Raw genomic sequence first — 19,750 nt, 5'->3', positions numbered from 1 at the left:
CCTTTCCTCTGTGTTTGAAATGCATTTATGACTCCGGGGAGTTTCCGTTGACATTTTCAGCGTTTTCTGTTGATGATGGCAGGAATGCCGAATGCCTGGCTGAAAAGCTACTTAGCCGGTATGACACCACGTTAAAGCAACGAATATGCAGTATTAGAGCTTTGTTGTACATGCCGTACATTATGTCTATTAAAATACATATGGTCTGTATAGTTCAATGATGACCTCAGGACAAGAAACCGAATAGTAAAAGCGCATATTTTGTTTGTTTCTCATCTTTTTATGGAGCAAATGAAGTGGCACCAAAATGGCAAGTAAAAGAAATGCCTTTTAGCAAACGTAATTTGAGTACCAAATGACTATTCTTATCTTTTTATTTCATCATTTAAGACTTGTTGTTCCCTCATTAGCTGCCAGAAGGAAAATGATATTTTCTGCATGGTAGTTGGTGTCTGGCTTGATTTAAAAAAAAAAAAAAAAAAAACTGAGAATGTGGTATCTTTTAAAACCAATAAATTGGTTTTGTTGAATCTGAATTTTAAACCACTAGGGGTCTCTGTAAATCAAAGCAAGGTTTTGAAGCAGCTCTACACATTGCTTGTGTTGCGTCTTAAAGCATTTCTGCCAACTGCAGAGGGAGTAACAGTTGGTGGCAGCAGTGGGGAAATCAAAAGAGCAGAGGCAGACCACCAGCTAAAGTAAACATTGCCGGCTAGAAAACATTCAGTAAAAGGCTTTGTAAGAGATTTGTGAGGCAGGAAATGCATTCAGAATGTGTTTGTTTGGCCTTCAGGATACACACAATATGATCTGGTGAGAATCACTGAATAAAGACAAAACTTTGGTTGTTTACCAAGAAAAATCCACAAAGACCCCCCTCAATATATATATATTTAAAAAAAAAAGCCTGTCTGGCATGACTTTTTTATGGAGCAGGTAGAATGGGACCGTTTTGTTTTTTTTCCTCAGGTTATGAGGAAAAATAGTTTCCATTAAAGATGAAATCAATCCAGATGAAGACTGTGTGACTGTCAAAAAGTCTCATCTCAGAATGAGGAGTTATGTGTTACTTACCGGTCCTTGCCGCTTAGATACGCATTTTTACTGATATCCTATTCATGACCCTTGTGTCAGATCAGATTGTCTTTCAGTCTCACACAGTCTTTCCTTCCATCTTCCAGACCGTGCTGCATCACCATCCTAGCGCTAGTAGATGTTTATTTTTACGATGTTTCTGTCCTCACTTCATCATCAGGTAAAATGCCAAAAATTTAGTTGAATAAAACTGAATTTTACATGAAGGTCCGAGGAGAAAAAATGTTGTAGATAGAGTGTGGACATTGCCGCAGTTAAGCGACATCCCCATTTCACTCATTGCAATCATGAAATTCAAGAAAAAGTTGGCGGTAACGGATGTAAAAGCATCCTTAGAGGAGCTGCGGTAAATATCGGTCTCTTCGGGAGGTCAGCCAGTTGTCTTCATGTGAAGAAAACGGATCTTTTCGATCTGTATTACCTTTGGACTGCCAGTGTTTGCAGATTAGGATTCAGTCAAGATTATGATTCATGACAAGATAGCTGTGATGGGGGGGGGCAGGCGGAACAGATATCATACTTGTAAGTACCTTTTAGAAAGTTGTTTTCGGCATTTTTATTTTCGCCTTAGGCATTTTTATAATAAATGCAACCTGACTTGAACATGCCATCATACTTTTGGTCTACTTGTTAGCTAGCTCGATCCTGTTTAAAAAAGCATGAGATGACGGAATGTGCTCAATTACAAGGTGGATTTTAGTTGAGATGGGTCTATTCGCAGTGAGTGTCGGGTGTTGTAACCCTCCAGGCTGCATGAAGCTACATGAATCTCGGCAGTGAACTGAGGAACAGAAATTTCAACAGACATTTTGGCAAAAAACAGGCAATAAGGTGGGGCTTGGAAAGTATTGTTTTTTTCGTTTTTCTTTTTTTTTTACTTCTTGTGAATTGCAAATACAGCTTGATGGATGAGATGTGCAGCAGGTTGCTGATTTAAACAAGGAGCAAATCAATAAAAACCCAACCATAAAAGTCACTTTTCCGAGTTACTTGAGTAACCATATTTGCATTTAGCAGCTGTGAAGCAGCCTCTGAGCAGGTATTTTGATGTTGGTTGGGCGCGGTATCTTTCTTGGACCTGTAAGCTACAGTAACCGGTTTCATATTGACAGTGACTGCTAACAGCAGTCACTCCCCCGGCTGGGATGGACCCGATTCACGACGCCACGGACTGTTCGATGCTCCACTGAGGAAGACTCAGACGGTTGCTCTGCCTGCTCCTCATTCTCCAAGTGGAACAAAGTGGTAGCAGAGTTTGGGTTAATGTGACAGTGGCCTCCTCAAACGAGGAGGTGAGGTGCGATCGTGGCGGAGCAGCATCTGCCGGTGGATGCTCATCTCTATTCCCTGCGAGAGTGGGAGCTCTGGGTGCGATGGAGGGGTGGGGAGAGCTGAAGCCTGACTAACTTGGCCATCTTCCTTTGTGGAGGTTGAGATCAAATGAAGCGTGCTGCTCTGCTCTGTCTGTTTCTATCTTTGTCCTGTTCTCTTTGTCTTTGTGTGCATCTCTCCGTTGTTACTTCCTATATGTTCTTCTTTCAGTCTTTGTTTTCTTGACTCCGTCTACTTTTTGTTTCCTTCTGTCTTTTTACTTTTTCCATTGTTCTGACTTTAGCTTGCAGTTTCTAACCTCTTATCAGTCTTTACCTCTCTGTCTCTCTCTGTCTCTGGCCATTACTGTCCATTTCCCTCTGTCTCCTTGTCTTTCCTTCTCCTTCTCCTCCCATCCTTTGACTCTCTCTCTCTCTCTCTCTCTCTCTCTTTTTTCCTCCCACCCTGCTGGGCAGGGGAGGCCTTTTGATGTGAAGCTGATATCTATTCACGTTGGTCATTCATTAACACCGTGTCACTCTTTAAGCAGCGAGCAGGAAGCCAGATCAATAAGATGGCTGAACGGATGGATCTCTTAAGTCCTCTTCAACCTGGAGAGATGAAGGAATTTTTTGAATGGATGGCGTCGCGCCGGTCGGACAGGGAGGGGTGTGGGAGCGATGAATAAAGATCTGAGCGCATCACAGTCAGTATTGAAATGGGCAAAGACATTTAGATTGAAAAGGTGGTAAAGCTCTATAGAAAAATCTGTGAGGGTCCCGCTGGAATCATGATTCAACTTGGAGTTTCTAATTAAATTCCCTTCTAACCTCTGAAACAGAATTCACACACACTATTCCTGCGATCTTGAATAAAGGAAGGAAATCAGCTGCACTTGAAACAATAAAGCGAAAATGAATTTAGGACGTTCAAAGCCAGCAGTTCTCAGCCTCAGTGTGGTCAAACGTACACAGAAATCAATCAGAGACAGTTACCCGTTACCCACCGTTCAATCCAGGTGCTCTCGAGTTGCATATTGCTGCTTTGCAAAACATGTTGACTCAGAAAATTAAGATCAAACCGTACATGTGTATGAAAATATAATAGTGACAACAGAATTCAATTGAATTACAGTAAATTTTGGGTAGTAAACACAAACGTCATCGTAAATATGAATTAAGCAGCTCACTCTAGTCCAGATTTGAAATGCAAGAATGTCCTTCCAAGGTATAGAAAAGAGACTAAAAGATTCAGATTTAATTCGGTGCGTTTACATGCACTTGAGTAACTGAGCTGGCTGTAGTCGGTGTCACTGTGTAGGACAAAGACTTCAGACAGGCAGAGTGTCATTTAAAATAATTCCACCCGGCGTCTTTGACGAAAACTGAAAACAGCACAAATTAGACACTGCAGGTCCAAATTACACGGTTTCTACTGCTGAACACGTGGACCTTTTGTAAAATCCCCCCACATTTGTGCTGTAAGGAAAAGCTTTGACCCAATTGCATAGTCTGTCCCCAGAAAATCACATACATTGTTTCTAGTAGCACTACTACGGTTATATTAAGTAACCAAGGCTTCCAACATAAGGTCGGGGATCGGGAAGAAATCTATCCTAATCTATCCTACCAGGCTACCGCAGTGCCGTTTACCTGATTCCTCCTGAGTAACCTGGTCTCTTGTGTGCATGTCGACAGCCGTGTCAGCAGTGTTGAGTTGAATTACTACACGTGGTGGTGCGTACAGTCACGTTTGCGACTCAAACTTCAAACAGAAACCGATTAAAATCACCCAGTTTGCAAACCGTTTTTCTTCTGCAACGTTCAGCATTTGAATGCATGGGGTTGGGAATATTGTGAAGATGGGATGTTAATTATAGGAATTTTAAAGTAGCTTGTAAATATTGCGAGTGCTGCTGGTGAGATGAATTTAAAAACAGCTGTGTTTAGAGTGGTTGCAGACTGTCTTTGTGAACAGTGATGGCACTGGCTGAGTTTGTATTATGTGGATAGTGATGCATTTGCTGGTGGAGTTTGTTTTCATACATTTAAAAGTTAGCTCATTAATCTGTTAAAACTTAATACACACAATATTTCACTGTCCCGCTGCTCAGTTGTCTAGTTTTCAGAGCGACTTTGTGTTTGCGTTCACACATCAAAAAAGGAGCCATCCTAGATGACATAGAACTTAAATGTGCACATTTCTATTTTTTCAGTTGATGGTTTTCCTGGAGCGAACTGTGAAAATGTTTGGCTGACGGGTGCCGACACTTGGCTCATCAGAAGCCGCTCGCCAACACTGATGTGAGCTGAAATACAGGAAGTCCGGGCCAGACGGCCACAGGAAAGGCGTGACAGTCAGGGAATGAAGTTCAGATGGCAGGAGATGTTGTCTCTGATGTATTTGTGCGGATACACACACAGACACACACACGTTTGCTGTGTCTTTGTCTTTATTTTTGTGGTTTCCTTCACAGCTTCCTAAGTGCAAGTGTGAAAGCATCGAGGGGAATGGGAGCGAGCCAGGGAACACGCACTCGCACACACACACACACTCGCGCGCGCACACACACACACACACTCGCACACACACTCGCACGCACACACACTCGCACACACACACACACACAACCTTTCCAAGACATGTCACCCTTACCTTCATCACCTCAAGGGGGTTTTGTGTAGAGTGCAAAGAACACTCAGGGTTTGATTCCTTGTATATTTTATTTGCACAAATGTGGAAAACACTGAAAATGGAGCAGGAAAAAAAAGATTAAGTGCTCATGCAAAAATAAAAAATCCCACAGTGCTGCAAAATCATATCCAGCCAAAGGAACATAGTGCAGAAAAAAATAAACCGAGATGACAAAGATGCAACTTAGTGTCAAAATTCAGAGGTGGGGAACTGTACAGAAACAGCTAGCAGCAAGATCCAGAAAAAGGAAGGCCCATTAAATATACCTCTCACTAATAAGTAAATATATTAGTGAATGGACGTGTATGCATGTTAGAGGTGTTGACACAGGAAAGGGTGGTGGGTCTGTCCAACCTCTTGGCCAGCTCGTGGAAAGCCCACCATCACAGTTTGAGAAAACTCAGGACCCACAAGCAACAACAACTGGCGAGTGGAAGCGGGGGTGGTACGCATGCAGAGGGGAGGATTAGGGAATCAGGTGTGGGCAGGGGGCGGAGCAGCCAGTTGGACGAATAACGGGGGAAAAACTCAGCAGCTGCTTCTCCTGCCTGACGCCCTTCTTTGAAATCGCACGTCATAGCTTGTGAACTAGTGACATCACTCTCAGGTATTTTATGTACTGCAACTGTGAGGACGTTTTTTTTTGCTTTGATTCTGTATCTGATCACCTCTTGTACAGTATCGAAAACAGGCTGGGTTTTGGAATCGTGTCTTAAATTCAAAAAATTTGAATAACTTCTCTTTTCTGGCAATTGGTGATCATTTCTCTTGCTGTAACATGCTGTTCGATGGACAGTATAGGCAGGACGAACTGCAGTGCTGTGTCAGAACGACTTTAAATGATGTACCTACTATGGCAGAGCAGCTGCGATTTTTTTTTTTTTTTTTTTTTTTCCATCAGGAGGCAAAAAAGCTGAAGGCTGGCCCATAAGCTTCAGGCTTGTAGCTTATTAAATAATAATACAGATTGAAGTGAGCTGTAATTACCTCTTCTGTCAGACCAAAAACACACATGAATATGCATACTTTTGAAGAAAACGAATTCAGTGTTCATTGATTAATTTATGCAGGCCAGTGGCACTCGTAGTCCCTCACGACCCCGAGGCTTGATCGGTCTCTTTTTGACTCCTCTCCTCCTCTTCCTGTCTGTCCGCAGCTGCTTCCTGTCCCTGCTCCTGGTGGCCGCCGTGGTCTGGAAGATCAAACAGAGCTGCTGGGCGTCACGGCGACGGGAGGTAGGTCTTAGACACACGCTCACAACGCATGCTGATCTTGGTTGAGGGTTTGCAGCTGGAGGTATAAAAACTCTACAAACTCGCAGGTACCTTTTTTTTTTTTTTTTTTGGTAAATGCGTCATCCAGCGCAGCAGCATGCATCTCTGCACATCATCAAACACATGGAGTGACACGTTTGGTGGTATAAGCAGATTGACTTTGATGGGTTTTGCTGTCCAAACTTTTATGGGAATATATTTAAATTTATGAGCTTAAATCAACCAGGTATATGATCAAAAAACAGTTTTAATGGAGGAGAACAGACTTGTGCCTGTCTAAGAGGATTTTTCGCTTCAGTCTTGACCGACGATGCCCTGTATTTTTTTTTTTTTTTTTCCTTCCTTCCTTCCTTCTGCCCTTGAAACTTCCATGAACCACTTTTTTCTGTTGTGGGTACAGAATTGCTCAGGAAAGATCAAATGCTTTGTAAGCTCCCCAATTACTCATTTGACACTATCAGAGTCAGTTTTTTTTTTTTTTTCTGGTGGGCGTTCAGTTACCTAATAGATTAAATACATGGAATTAGTTTTGTTCAAATAAAGAAACACAAACAACCAACTGTCAGCAGTTGTTGTGTTATTTCTTATTGCTAATATCTAATACCTGGGCAAAAATTTGGCTGAAAAGTAAACTCATCTCATCTTCCAGGAAAACCGTAAAGCCAGCTAGAGATCACCAATGCTGAGCACTTTCAGGCTCCAGTACCACTTAAAAGTTCAGATTAAAATGAGTTACGTTTACATGAATGAAGTTTAAAATCCCCAGTTTAATAAACCGACAAAGAGCAGACACCAACACATTACAAGTTCTTACAACTTTTAGGCAGTGACATAGCCTGAACGCTTGTAGCATTAGTTCACTTCATATGCAAACACTGTCAGTTCATATGACCAGTAGGACAGCAGAGGTACAACACACAGGATCCCCGGCCCTACAACATTTGTCCGGTAAATGTAACAAACGAACAAACCCAAAACTCCAACAAGCCTTAACCCAAACACAAACCAAACAACAAGCAATCCCCATGACCTTTGTGCTCACAAATCACCTCTTTTTAGCGACAAAATATATTCCATAGAGCTGCCTGTGACTGTAAATCAGGATGAACATCGATGAAACGCAAGCTCTCGGTGAGATTGATTTTTCTATCCGTGTAGACAGTGTGCCGATTTCTGATTCACCCGATGAGATATTGGTCCTATTGGTAATTAGTTCAGTACAGCGATTATATCAGTTTGTGGATGGCACACAGTTACCTGCAACTGAACACAAAAGAGAGTGCATAAATTACTGGAGCCAGGACACTGTGCATCAGTTTAAGATCCTGGGAACAAAGCATCAGGGCCTCAATCTGTTCACTTTGTCCTATTTATCCACATTTAAAGTGCAGTAATTTTTCTGACAGGCAGGTAATAATACGCTAATAAATGTTTTTATCTATAACAGGCTTGACAGCTGTAATGTATTTTCTGAAACTACCCATAGAAAACCTTAAATGACATAAAAGTCAGATCATTCAAAAAACAGCAGCACAAATGCTGACCGAGACGGGGGCAGAGCTCACACTACCGCTTTTGTTTCTGAATAAATTCCATCTATTGAAATTTTAAAAGCTTGTTTTTTAGGTTTGTAAAATCATCAATTGGTGTAGCGCCTCAACACACATGTAAGACATTTAAAATACGTTCCTTTTAAAATTAAATACAGCTAAAAACATTAGGATAGACAGGGCAGTTGGCATTTGCAGGTGTTTCATTTGAGTCAAGCAAGAAAGTAATGTAATCTAAATAGCACTAAATGCAGTGCATATTAAGTCAACCTGTGGATGTGTATAAACTCCAGAGTTCATGAACATCTATTAAAACCAAAGGGCTTCTAACACTCAAAACAGAATTCGTTTTCAGCCGGCAGCCATTGAAAGTACATTACTGAAGAGCATTGACCATAATTAACTGTTCCTATGGCACAGCACGTGGTGTTTTTCAAGTCACGCTGAGTCAGCTGAAAACACTCCAAAGTCAATCACTTTTTGAAAGGACTGTACAGAGGATGCCAAAGCAATCTCTCAAACCGTGGGAAGCACTGCAGGGTCCACAAATGATTGACAATGACAGACAATTTTCAGGTCTTTTAATAATTCTGGAAAACCGAAAATCAAAACAATTCTAGTGTTTTGGGAGACATTTGGAGATATATATATATATATATTTATAATGCATTGATCCATAGGAAGAAAGTCGTAAACATCAAGTTTTCAATATACCTGTGGATCAGGAAACAATGTTGTGAAATATATTGTGATACCAACCCGCCAAAAACACACACATTCACAACACTGATGGATAGAAAGCAGGCCTGACAAAGCTCCTGTGTGATTGTTTTATGCCTCCTGAGATGCCAGCAGACGTTATTTCTTAAAGCCTTTGTCCAAGTAACTGTGATGGCATTTTATCTTTGTCCAGGAAATAGGATGAGCTCTAAGTAACCCCAATGTTTGACTGACTGAGGCTGAATGAATGTTTATCCGACCTGTTGCGGCTGGTTAGCAATCTAAAGTGATGTGGAAACTTTGAAATGTCACTGGGAGTGCAGTTTTTGCATAGTGAATAGTCACCCACTAAAAAAAAAAAAGAGAGAATCAATTTTTCATTGTGTGTTCCCCGAAGGTTTGGACCACCTTTTGAACGAGTGGCTGAAAGGTTTGCGTGCACGCGGGAGTGTGTTTCTCTATGCGGGTGTATGGCGGTGTCAGAGGGCATACAAGCTAATGTGCTGCTTACGATGAACTTTTGGTTTGTGCTTTTCACACTTGCCACGCCGGCTGAAGTGCCTTTTGGCTGCAGCGCCGCCCGAGCGCGCTGTCATCACCCTCACCTCTGGACGCCCCTCAACATCCTCACCTTCACCTGCCCCCACTCCGCCCTCTCTCCATCACACGGCCACTGCTTTCCAGCTGGGCTCTCGACAGGCTAACCTTTTAAACAAAATTAGCACAGCGCCGTTGTTAAGAGGACTGGGGGCTACAGGAAACTGTGGGGTCAATATTTAACTTCCCAACACCTGGCAAAGCTTTTTGGAGGACAGCGCTGTTTGCTAAAATGGCTTTTATGGAATCCGCTTGATGTCTTCATGGGTTTTTTTGTTTTTGTTTTTGTTTTGTTTTTGCTAACTATGCGCAGACTAGAAATTATACTTTTTTATTATTAAAGCAATTCCCATGTAAAAACATACATGGAAAATTAGATTTCTACATTCACACTTTTACGTGTAAAGTCGCCATAATCCGCATCACACTTCACCAACATCTGTAGCGCTTTCTAATGTACATTAAAAGTAATGAAGCGTTAACATGCCACGATGCACTTATTTGGTTATGACGCCGGCTGCTTCAAGTATTGTAGGGTCTCACAACACGTTAGTCAGGGTTGTGTAATGTGGTAAACAATTTGAATTGGAAACTATATGAATATACTGTGAGCAAACACATGATTGATTGCCTGATGTCGGCAATGGAGAGCTTTTGGGCTTTACACTGTGTTCATAAATATGAAAGGGCCGTATGATCGCTGTAATTTTCCAGTTATCTGTTCATTATTAGTGAATTAAACCAATCAAATGGCCAATTTAACAATCACTAGTTCATGTGAGGTGGCAAACATCATCACGTAGTGTTTGCCTCTTTAAAGGAAATATACAAGTAATTTCTTAAACGGATTAAACGCAAGATAATTGTTTTCCAAAGCCAAAATAACGCACAGAGATTTCTACAAAAGCGCTGCAGCCTTGAGACGGCACGGAGCTGTTCCATCATATCTCTGAAATGCTCCAAGACAGTCAAGATGACTCATACAGCTATTCAGCAAGCTGGGCACTTTTGGTAAAGAATCCTAAGCGTAAGACGAGGCACGATTTAATAAAGATAGTCTTTTCTGCCAATCAGAATTACAGATGCGGCAGTGACATCATTGGTGAAGCAGGCTTTACAGCCCGTTTTTGGAAAATCCCATTGAATCCTTTAATATTGCATCTTAATTCAATTAGATCATCTGAAAGACTGAGATAAAAATACATTTCACACAGGATAGCTGTAATGGCATGCTCATTTTACTCAGAATGAGATAGGCCATCCACTCACGATGGCCAGTTTAATCTGCAGGTGGCAACCTTAATGATGTGCCCTTTCTGTGAGGATTTTTATTTCTCTCTTAGAGGTGGCTGCACTAAAATTCTGTCACAGAAAGACGCACCAGCAGAGAGAGCCTTGTCTGAGGGGAGTCCTATCAAGGATGCTCTTCGTGATGTCTTTGTCCTTCATAGTGGTAATAGTAGCTCTTTTAGTATTTAAATTGACCTAACTTTGGAACTCAGTGTAAATTTTCTAGTTGCCAGAAAAACAAGTTATAACCCCAAATCAGGACCATTATCGACATAATGCCATAAACATTTCTTTTCAAATGCAGAAGAAATGATTAAGTTAAACATTAATCAATGAAATGTTACAGATGTAGATCTATCGATAAACCCGCAAAGACATGAATTGTTTCCAGACTTGAGGAGAGGGTTTGAGGGGTTAGAGAATGAAGATACTCTATTAGTTATATAGGGAACACCTCCTATTGTAGATGTTGAGTTGAATTGGGACTGTGACTTCCTTGGAAATAATCAGCAGTAGAGTTTGGCGTCCCACAGCCGCCTCTCTCTCCACACACACTCTGAACAGTGAGGGGGAGAAAAAGTCAGTTCTCGACGCTCGTCATCTCACAGACATTTTTTAGAGGAGAGTGACGGTATATGGAGCCCTATAAGCAGAGGAAACGCAGCATCAACATGACAGTATTACAAATCGAGAAATGGTCTGGGAAAAGCGCCGGTTTTTGTCACTGACACTGAAACTGCAGTCTCAGTTTTAACTGTAATTACCTCGTCCTACTCATGCAGAAACGAACACAACTACACATAGCGGACCTGCCTTCATACATACACATTTACCGTGTAAACACAACATGACACATCATTTCTGACAGACAGAAAGCTAATCGTGTTTTTCCATGAGGTCAACTCTCTCGTTGCCGCCGCTTGCTTCCTGGACACTGGGACCATTGTGGGTTTATTTTGTTTGTTTTGGTTTTTTTTTTTTTTTTTCCAGGTCTCTCCCTCCAGGCTTAGTTACCACATTCACCCCCGATTCCTCCATGTTACTCTGTGCTTGCATCAGCCGTACAGTGACACACATTTGCATCTCATTAAGGCCACATTTCACCTCACTTAGGCTGCAGTGCGGTGGGAAATTGTGGCCATTGCATTTTATGTGGTCATTTCAGGGTCACAGGAATTTAAGACTCTGGCCCTGAGCCTGGTACTTCCTGCCACTGGCTGCCAGTTATCTGACTTTAAGGAGTTTTAGCTTATTGTGCTGTTGCAGTCATTGTAAATCTCCCTGGATAACGGTCTTAGCTTTAGCCCTAAAATGTAAATGTCATTGTGAGGTCTTTAGAAAAAGCAGTAAAAACAGGGCTTGAAATCAACTTTTTGGAAGTTACCAGTCAGACTGAGTTTCAACTAGCCAAGACGGAAAAAGTAAAACAGCTCATACGTCATCGCATCTATTCCAAGAGATTTGTTGTTAAAAGTAAGACTTCATACTGTACCACAACTCTAGCAACAAGCTACGCTGGTATCAATAAATTAAATGTATATGCATGTTACAAAAAGGGGCCTGCAAAAAATTCTGAAACATTTTTCGTTTACTTCAATTATTTTCTTGTGCCACAGAGTTAGTAGCTGCAGATATGAATATATTATTTACCTACTTAGAAAAGTTGGTCTGTACTTTCCTCTTCATTTCATGAGCCATTTACACCATGCTACTACATCATGCTAGTACTATGAAAAGCTATACAACCATGGACCTTAAAAATATAGTGCTTTTTTACCTTCAAAGCAGTGCGGCATTTCACAGTGTAATAAAACCTTAAAAAGGTTTATGACTAAATTCAACAGTAGGGCGTAATAATCAAACTTAGTCCATTTGTTTTAATTTAGGAGAAGGTTTTGAAAGGTTAAAGGTTATGAGGCAACCAGTACGACTGAGAAGATACCGTTTCATTGACGCTATCCTTCACAACTCATTCCCATTTGCATTTGGCAGGCTTTGGGTGTTAATTTCAAGCCCTGAGTAAAAAATAAGTTGCGGTTTCCCCTCAGACAAGGCTCTCTGCTGGTGCGTCTTTCTGTGACAGAATTTTAGTGCAGCCACCTCTAAGAGAGAAATAAAAATCCTCACAGAAAGGGCACATCATTAAGGTTGCCACCTGCAGATTAAACTGGCCATCGTGAGTGGATGGCCTATCTCATTCTCAGTAAAATGAGCATGCCATTACAGCTATCCTGTGTGAAATGTATTTTTATCTCAGTCTTTCAGATGATCTAATTGAATTAAAATGCAATATTAAAGGATTCAATGGGATTTTCCAAAAACGGGCTGTAAAGCCTGCTTCACCAATGATGTCACTGCCGCGTCTGTAATTCTGATTGGCAGAAAAGACTATCTTTATTAAATCGTGCCTCGTCTTACGCTTAGGATTCTTTACCAAAAGTGCCCAGCTCGCTGAATAGCTGTATGAGTCATCTTGACTGTCTTGGAGCATTTTTTCACCGTGGCGGCAGGCCGACACCTGCTGAGACTGGTGGAGGTTTCTGGAACTACCCAGAGCCCACCTGTCGGGGTATGTGCACTTGTTTGCATGTGTTTGAAAGTGTTTTTCCTCACGCCTGTTTGCTGCACATCTGTTTGCATAGATATGCTTGGATGTGTGTATGTGTGTGTTCGTGTGTGTGTGTATTTTAGTACTGTCTGAGTGGTAATCATAACCTTCCTTTGAGAGCTGACAGTTTCCTTTGAAGGGGCCGGAGCTGCCAGATGGCAACAGACAGACCCAGCCACAGCAGCCATTTTGTGCCATCGAAGGCACTGGCCTTTTAATCAAAATAAGCCCCGCTGCAACTTGAGCAGCCCACTGTCGATGCTGGCTGATTATTCCTGCAGGAGCGTTTGAGTACAGGAGGTCTTAGGTGAACGCTGTTCTGAGCAGAAAGAATTTTGAAATTAATATATTCTTTTTTAATGACTTCTATATTTACCTTTACACAGTTAATCTTTAAAGAAAGACTAGGTCATAAAAGGAGGAGTATAGCTCTCTCTTATCAGCAGCCCACAATTACAGCAGCGCCGACCGGTTTCAGGCACAGCTTACGGAGGCCTGTAGCAGACACAAATGATTAAAGCGCATTTTTGAATAGAGATGATCAAGCTTGCTAATTAGGGCAGAGATCAAGCAGAAGCATCTAGTGAAGGGGGTAATATATCATGACGCAAAAATACTGTAATAATGGTACTGCTTAACATTCACTATCTTCGCCTCAGGACAGAATGTCTCGTTTCATTTGAATGCAGCACCAAAAAGAGATGTCAGGAGGAATGTGAGCTTTAAAAGCCAAAAATTTCAGTACCTGGCCACGTAAGAGTTGAGTCATGTGTGTTGACAGTAGAAATCTTCCTGCCCCTTTGCATGACACTGTGCTGCACAGAGCACTAAGTCTTTAATGTTCTTTTTCAGTTTTCCTTTCTTTGTTTTTCTTCCATGGCTTCACTTACTGTCATATCCTCCTGATGTCCCTCCTTCCCTACAGTACCGCCACGAAAATATCCTCGTGATGACAGCATGTGTATTTACCCGACATCCACCCGCGCCCTAACACAGATATATATCACACATAAGTTGACATATATTAGACATGTATTGCACCCTGAGGTATTGATAAAAAATGCAGAATGGGATAATATCCCTGATCGCCGCCTCTGCGTCCCACATGATTAACTGCGGTGTAGATTCTTTACACTACACCCAGAGGCAGACCGCTTGCAGGATGCAGCATGAACGTCTCCAGATACCCTCACACTTTTATTACCCCATTAAGCCTAACTTTTTGTTTTTTTTCTAATCAAATGCTATATGGCTCGGGTTGTGGAATGTTAATGAAGTGATGTGCAGAGATACAGCTCCCTGAAAAATCCGCTCTCTGAGCACGCACACGAACAAACAGCCGCCGTTTCACTTCTACCTCTGATGACTCTGAGAGGGATATACAGTCTACGCATTAAAGTTTCTAAAGAATGGGAGCAGATCAGCTGTGAAATAGCGCCGCTTTTTTCAAGTCTATTAACCTGTTAGTTCACCTGGAAAAGAAATAAAAATAAAAATAAAAAGGCCCCAAATGTAGCGTTGCCATCTTGATTGTAAACGTTTCACACAAAAAAGTGTGAAGACAATGTATGTACATTTCTAGACATTTAGATCTTACTGCTCACCAGATCTCTAGAAGTTTGGCTTGTTTTCTGGTGGAGATAAAAAAAAAAAAAAAAAATTTTTTTTTGTAGCCAATGACTATTTGGGCCATGGGCTTTAAGTAATTATGCCCTCATACATTTATGCAAGTGTGCATGTCAGTGTGTTACTTAAAAATCAGATACAAATCAATAAATTAATGAAGCTCTATAAGTGTTAAAATGTTTGAAGCTTCTATCTAGGATATTTCCTCACACTTTTGCAGTACTACACAAAGGAAAACATATAGCAAGACTTCTGTGTGTCATATTACAATTTTTATTACCGTCACATTATTTATAGGCCAGGTTTTCATTGAAGCAGTACAGAATTTGTAATAATGAATTAGCGTAGGGAAATAATACAGATATTTAAACCATCCACAAACCCCTGGTATAACACCTGTTTTGTGGCTTTGTACTAACACTTGAGCAGCAATAGACTGACAGTTGGCAAAATATCTCAGATATAAGATAACATACAACATTTAAACTATGATCGGTTCAAAAGCTGGTCCTTACCTAAACTAATTCAGAAAATACATTCTTAAGTTAATGAATGTTGAATGTTCTCCGCCTGAGATAGTTACAGAAATACATCTTTTAACTAATCGTCTAATCATTGTCTAATTGTCTCATTTTAGCTTTTGTAAGCCACACTTTGTGTTACTTCATATGCTGACATATTTTTTTACCTGTCTTACTCCTTCATTGGCTGGCATACAGGCGAGTAAACTTTTTCTTTATGGGCCTCTGCGCGGACATTTTCTTGCCATCTGAAGCAGAGGTTGAGGATGAATCAGAGCGGGCAATAGAGTTGTTGAACAGTTCCACGGCTGCGTCCGTATGGTTGTGCTCTCGGCCACCACAAACTGCTGACCCTCAGTTTTCGGGCGCGTGGCTGTGTCACCGAGCCTCCTTTTGTCTCCTACCGTCCTCTCCTCACTGACCCTGTCCGCAGCTTTCAGCAATCCACACAGCTCCTGCTGCTCGATAGCACATGTACATGAGCACACGTACGCTCCCTTTTCCTCCTCCTCTTCGGAATCATGCACTAATACCCGCACTCAAACTTAAAATATAATCACTTAATTTAATCAAGAAAGTCCCCGAGCGAGACTTAAAATCTCTTACTGGAGTGCCCTGACCGAAATATTAGCAGCACACAGAACGTTTAACACATAAGTTACGAAAGGAAAAGACGAGAATAATTAGAGGTCAGCGATAATGGTAAAATAAGAGGGATAATGTAGAAGTGATCAAATAACAGCAGTCAAGAATAATACATCATAATATACGGTATTTAAAGTTCTTGAAATGTATAAACAAATGGATGTATAAAATTAGCACTTTGATAACCCTGATGATCACAGTCTTCTTGAAGTCCAGCCTAATAAAATGGTGTATGGACACCAAGAGTTGGATTGACTCGCCATCAATTTGTGAAGGTTGTTGTTGTTGTTGTTGTTGTTGCTGTGAATGCCTGACATAGTTCATTCCAGTCAAAAGAATGACAGACCTCCTCCTTCCTTGCTCAGTACAAACCCCTTGAAACAGAAATCAAATGCTTGGTCCAAAAGGCAGTGTAAACTGTGTTTTCCAGACTTATTTGGGATGGTAAAATTGCCCAAGAATGGCTTTGTAAAGTACAATGTGTCAGTGGATAAGTCTTGCTATCAGTTGTTTCAATTCCGGTTCCAAATCCAGTATTGAATCCGCCTATCAAAAGCAAGTCCTTTCAGATCCCTTGTTGAATGTGTTTAAAGTGCCAATCTTGAAGATTTCAGTCCTCGTTGATTTGGCGACACGTGTAGTTACTGGTGGTAACAGCAAATGTGGTTCAATACTACAGGTCACAAAATTCTGGGGGCAGCAAAACAAACTATTGTCGTTTTTTTTTAATAAAGAAGTCAGGGAGTAATTGGCCTTTTTTCCGTCATTCTGTGAGCAACCGTGATGTAATTTTATGCTGCACACAGCTTGAGTCTGCAAACAGCAGGACACAGTGAGAGGAGCTGGTCTCCTCGCTGAGAAGTTGGAGCTGTGCAGCCCTGCCGCCTGCAGCTCTTCATCTAACGGCTCACCGTGGCTGCTCCTTTTTGTTCTGTTACTCCCTGCGATATGTCAAACTGATCCCCTGTCAAAAAAATGCCCAGAATGACCGTGGTCTTGTTTTTTAGGTACACTGTTGATGAACGATACACACATTGCATTTCCTGTGACTTCCTCATAATAAAAGTCAACTCCTGGTTCACCAGTTAAATGCCTTTAATGTGCTGAGCTGCGGCACTAGGAAATCTTCGGCTTGCATTAGCAGTAATATAATAAAGCATTTTTTCCAGGAATGTCGCAATAAACACCCAGTTCATAGTACTGCAAATATATGAATGTTGCAGTACTTTCAGTGACCATTATGTTACCTCATTCTACAAGAGATGGTGACTTAACAGACATTTATTTAAATGAAAATCTTCAAGATTGCCACTTTAAGATTAGGTTTCAACATTTGTAAGCAACCGATTCACTAAAACTCAAAGATTCAGTAAAGATCTAAATCAGACTCTGCTTTTCTGGAGAGTTGACGAGCGGCAACGCTAGGAAACAGGAGCAAGACATCGTTTCCGTGCTGGCGTAGAAAGAAAACAGTGGATGTGGGTCGACGGCGCATCAGATGCAGCCAGTGTGTATTGTCCTTCAGTTGATCAGCTGGAATAATTGATATGAAATGCTTAAAACTTAAACTGGGAGAGTCCGATGACTGAAAGTGACATGGCTTGATCCTCCCGATTCTTTCAATAGAGAACTCACCGTTTTGTTTGTCTTGTTAACCTGCTAAAACACACCTTACCTGCGATCACACAGTGGTATTAGAGAGCGGTGCCTCTGTCGCCAACAGATGCTCTTCAGCCGAGTACTGACACTGGCTAGTAGAGAGTCCAATAACCAGACAAAAGCCAAGTTTTCTTTTTGACCATTGGACAAGTTACAGGAATTCAGTAATGATTATATAACATTAGCTACAGCTGATATGTTGTTGCTGGCGAGTTTTTTCATGTCAACTGCGAAAAATGGTCACTGCCGGCTAAAATAAGAATTCTGCTACCTACCATTCGTCATAGACAGACATTTACTCTTAAAAAAGAGTAAGTAGAGATAAATGATTTTATAAGAGATCTGTTAGCGTCAGAGCTTAGCAAATCTGGGCACTTTACCAGCCTGGAATTGGCTTTTTTTTAACCAAAGCCTACCATTCAGAGCACAGTGATGTATGAGCAGCGCAGAGCAGAATGAACATCAGAGTCTCATGTACAGGGGCGTCGATGAGAGGCATGTTTGTAAATGACATCTACATAATCAGTCATCCACTCGCACTCAGCCTTCAGTCATTCTCTGACTCTCATAAACACGCGGCCACATAAGCCCACAATCTCAAAAACGCATTCAACATTCATTAACTTCACTCACACACTCATCGACTCTCCCTTTGCCTCATAAACACAACCTCACGTGCAGCGAGGTCTGCAGCAGATGGTTCGGCATGAAAGTGCAGTAGAGTGGGAGAGATTGGCGCTGGTATCGTCTGAATAAGCAGAGAAATACAATGAAGATATCAAGGAGCACGTAGAGCTACACGTCAAATTAGTTTCCAGAAATATCTGTAACGATAAGGAGGATCCTCTCACTGCTCCCGCCTCGTACACACCAGTCCCAGAAGCAGATGGGTGCTGTGAATGCAGTTCACACATGAGCAGGGAAGAAAGGAAAAAACAATCTTTCCACCTTTTACTTTGCAGCTGTTACCCCCTTATGAAGCACTGCTCAATGATGTTCTGTAATGCATTCTAAATTTAGAATCGTGAAACTGCGCTGTGGCTCCGTGCCTCTTTACTTTTGCTTGCCAGGAGTGTCATACAAGACAATCCAGAGAGTGAATATTTGGATGTATCCCTCGATAGCGTTTTAATACACAGAACCTCATCTTGATGTGCTATTGGCTTACATTCTGTGTACAAAATGGGCAAAAAAATGACCAAACCAAACTCTCATATCATACAGAACATAAATACAGTCAGGAAAGTGGGGAAAGGTTCGTGTAATTAAAAGTTTGAGAAGTGGCGAATTTCGAACAGTTGCAGTTGCCTCCCAGTTGCCTAAAAGAACTAAAGACGTGTCAACAAAGTGCTGCCAAAATGGCTGAAAAGCTGCTATCTCCTGTAATTCAGTCTAAATAGAATCCAATATCAGCACTAATACAATCAATGTGGCTGGTTAAAACTTTACATTACCCCTTTACTTTAGTTTACTTGCCACGAAGCCGGAGTTGGTGCAAATCATTTTTGGTACAGCACGGTAAAAACACTCAATACCAAATGTCAGCAGCTGAACATATAGGCACAAAATATCACACCATAAATAGTAATTGCAATATTGCAACAGTAGGTTGGCAGAGAAAAGCAGCATGTAGCACAAATCCATGTTTAACTTTGAATTTTTTTTAGAGAACAGTCTCTGCTGGGCTTGTTTAGTGATGGGGTCCAGGTCAATATTCCATTTGAGTGTGTTGCATATATGTGTGGCAAGAAATTTAAATGAGTCTGTGATGGTTGTGCGTTCACCTCAGATATGTAGGGGACTTTTGGGTGGGGTGTTGCGGATAAAGTCAATGAGTTTCTGTTCCGGTTGTGGATGCACTGAGCAGGAGATTGTTATGACTGCCTGGGCTACCTGCTCGCTGTAACTGTGCTGTGCTCATGGCTATTGGATATGACACCTATTATGGTTATGTCATTAGCTGACTTAAGGACGGTTAATGAACTGAGCTGGTATTTAAAATTGGTTGTCTGCATCACTACAGGGTGATAGGGACTCAGCCCTGAGGGACACCTGTGTCTAACCTGTGTTCGCTGAAATCAGTGAACTGAATGTATTGTAGGTGTCAGGCTTCTCCAGTTGTTGCAGTATGAGGTGAGGACCAAGGTTTATTGCATCCTC

At 41.4% G+C, this 19,750-nt stretch overlaps 1 protein-coding gene across 1 annotated transcript in view; it reads left to right on the top strand.

Moving 5' to 3' along the window:
• The window catches only part of atrn (attractin), a 132,636-nt gene that overhangs the window by 74,072 nt on the left and 38,814 nt on the right, over window positions 1-19,750 (top strand). The window contains exon 26 of the mRNA XM_040136426.1: window positions 6,257-6,335. Within this exon, the coding sequence (XP_039992360.1) occupies window positions 6,257-6,335 (79 nt within the window). The remainder of the gene's footprint in view (window positions 1-6,256; window positions 6,336-19,750) is intronic.

Source organism: Xiphias gladius, chromosome 10, assembly GCF_016859285.1.
Source record: "Xiphias gladius isolate SHS-SW01 ecotype Sanya breed wild chromosome 10, ASM1685928v1, whole genome shotgun sequence".
NCBI classification, from domain to species: Eukaryota; Metazoa; Chordata; class Actinopteri; order Istiophoriformes; family Xiphiidae; genus Xiphias; species Xiphias gladius.
This window is presented reverse-complemented; position numbering and strand designations above follow the sequence as displayed.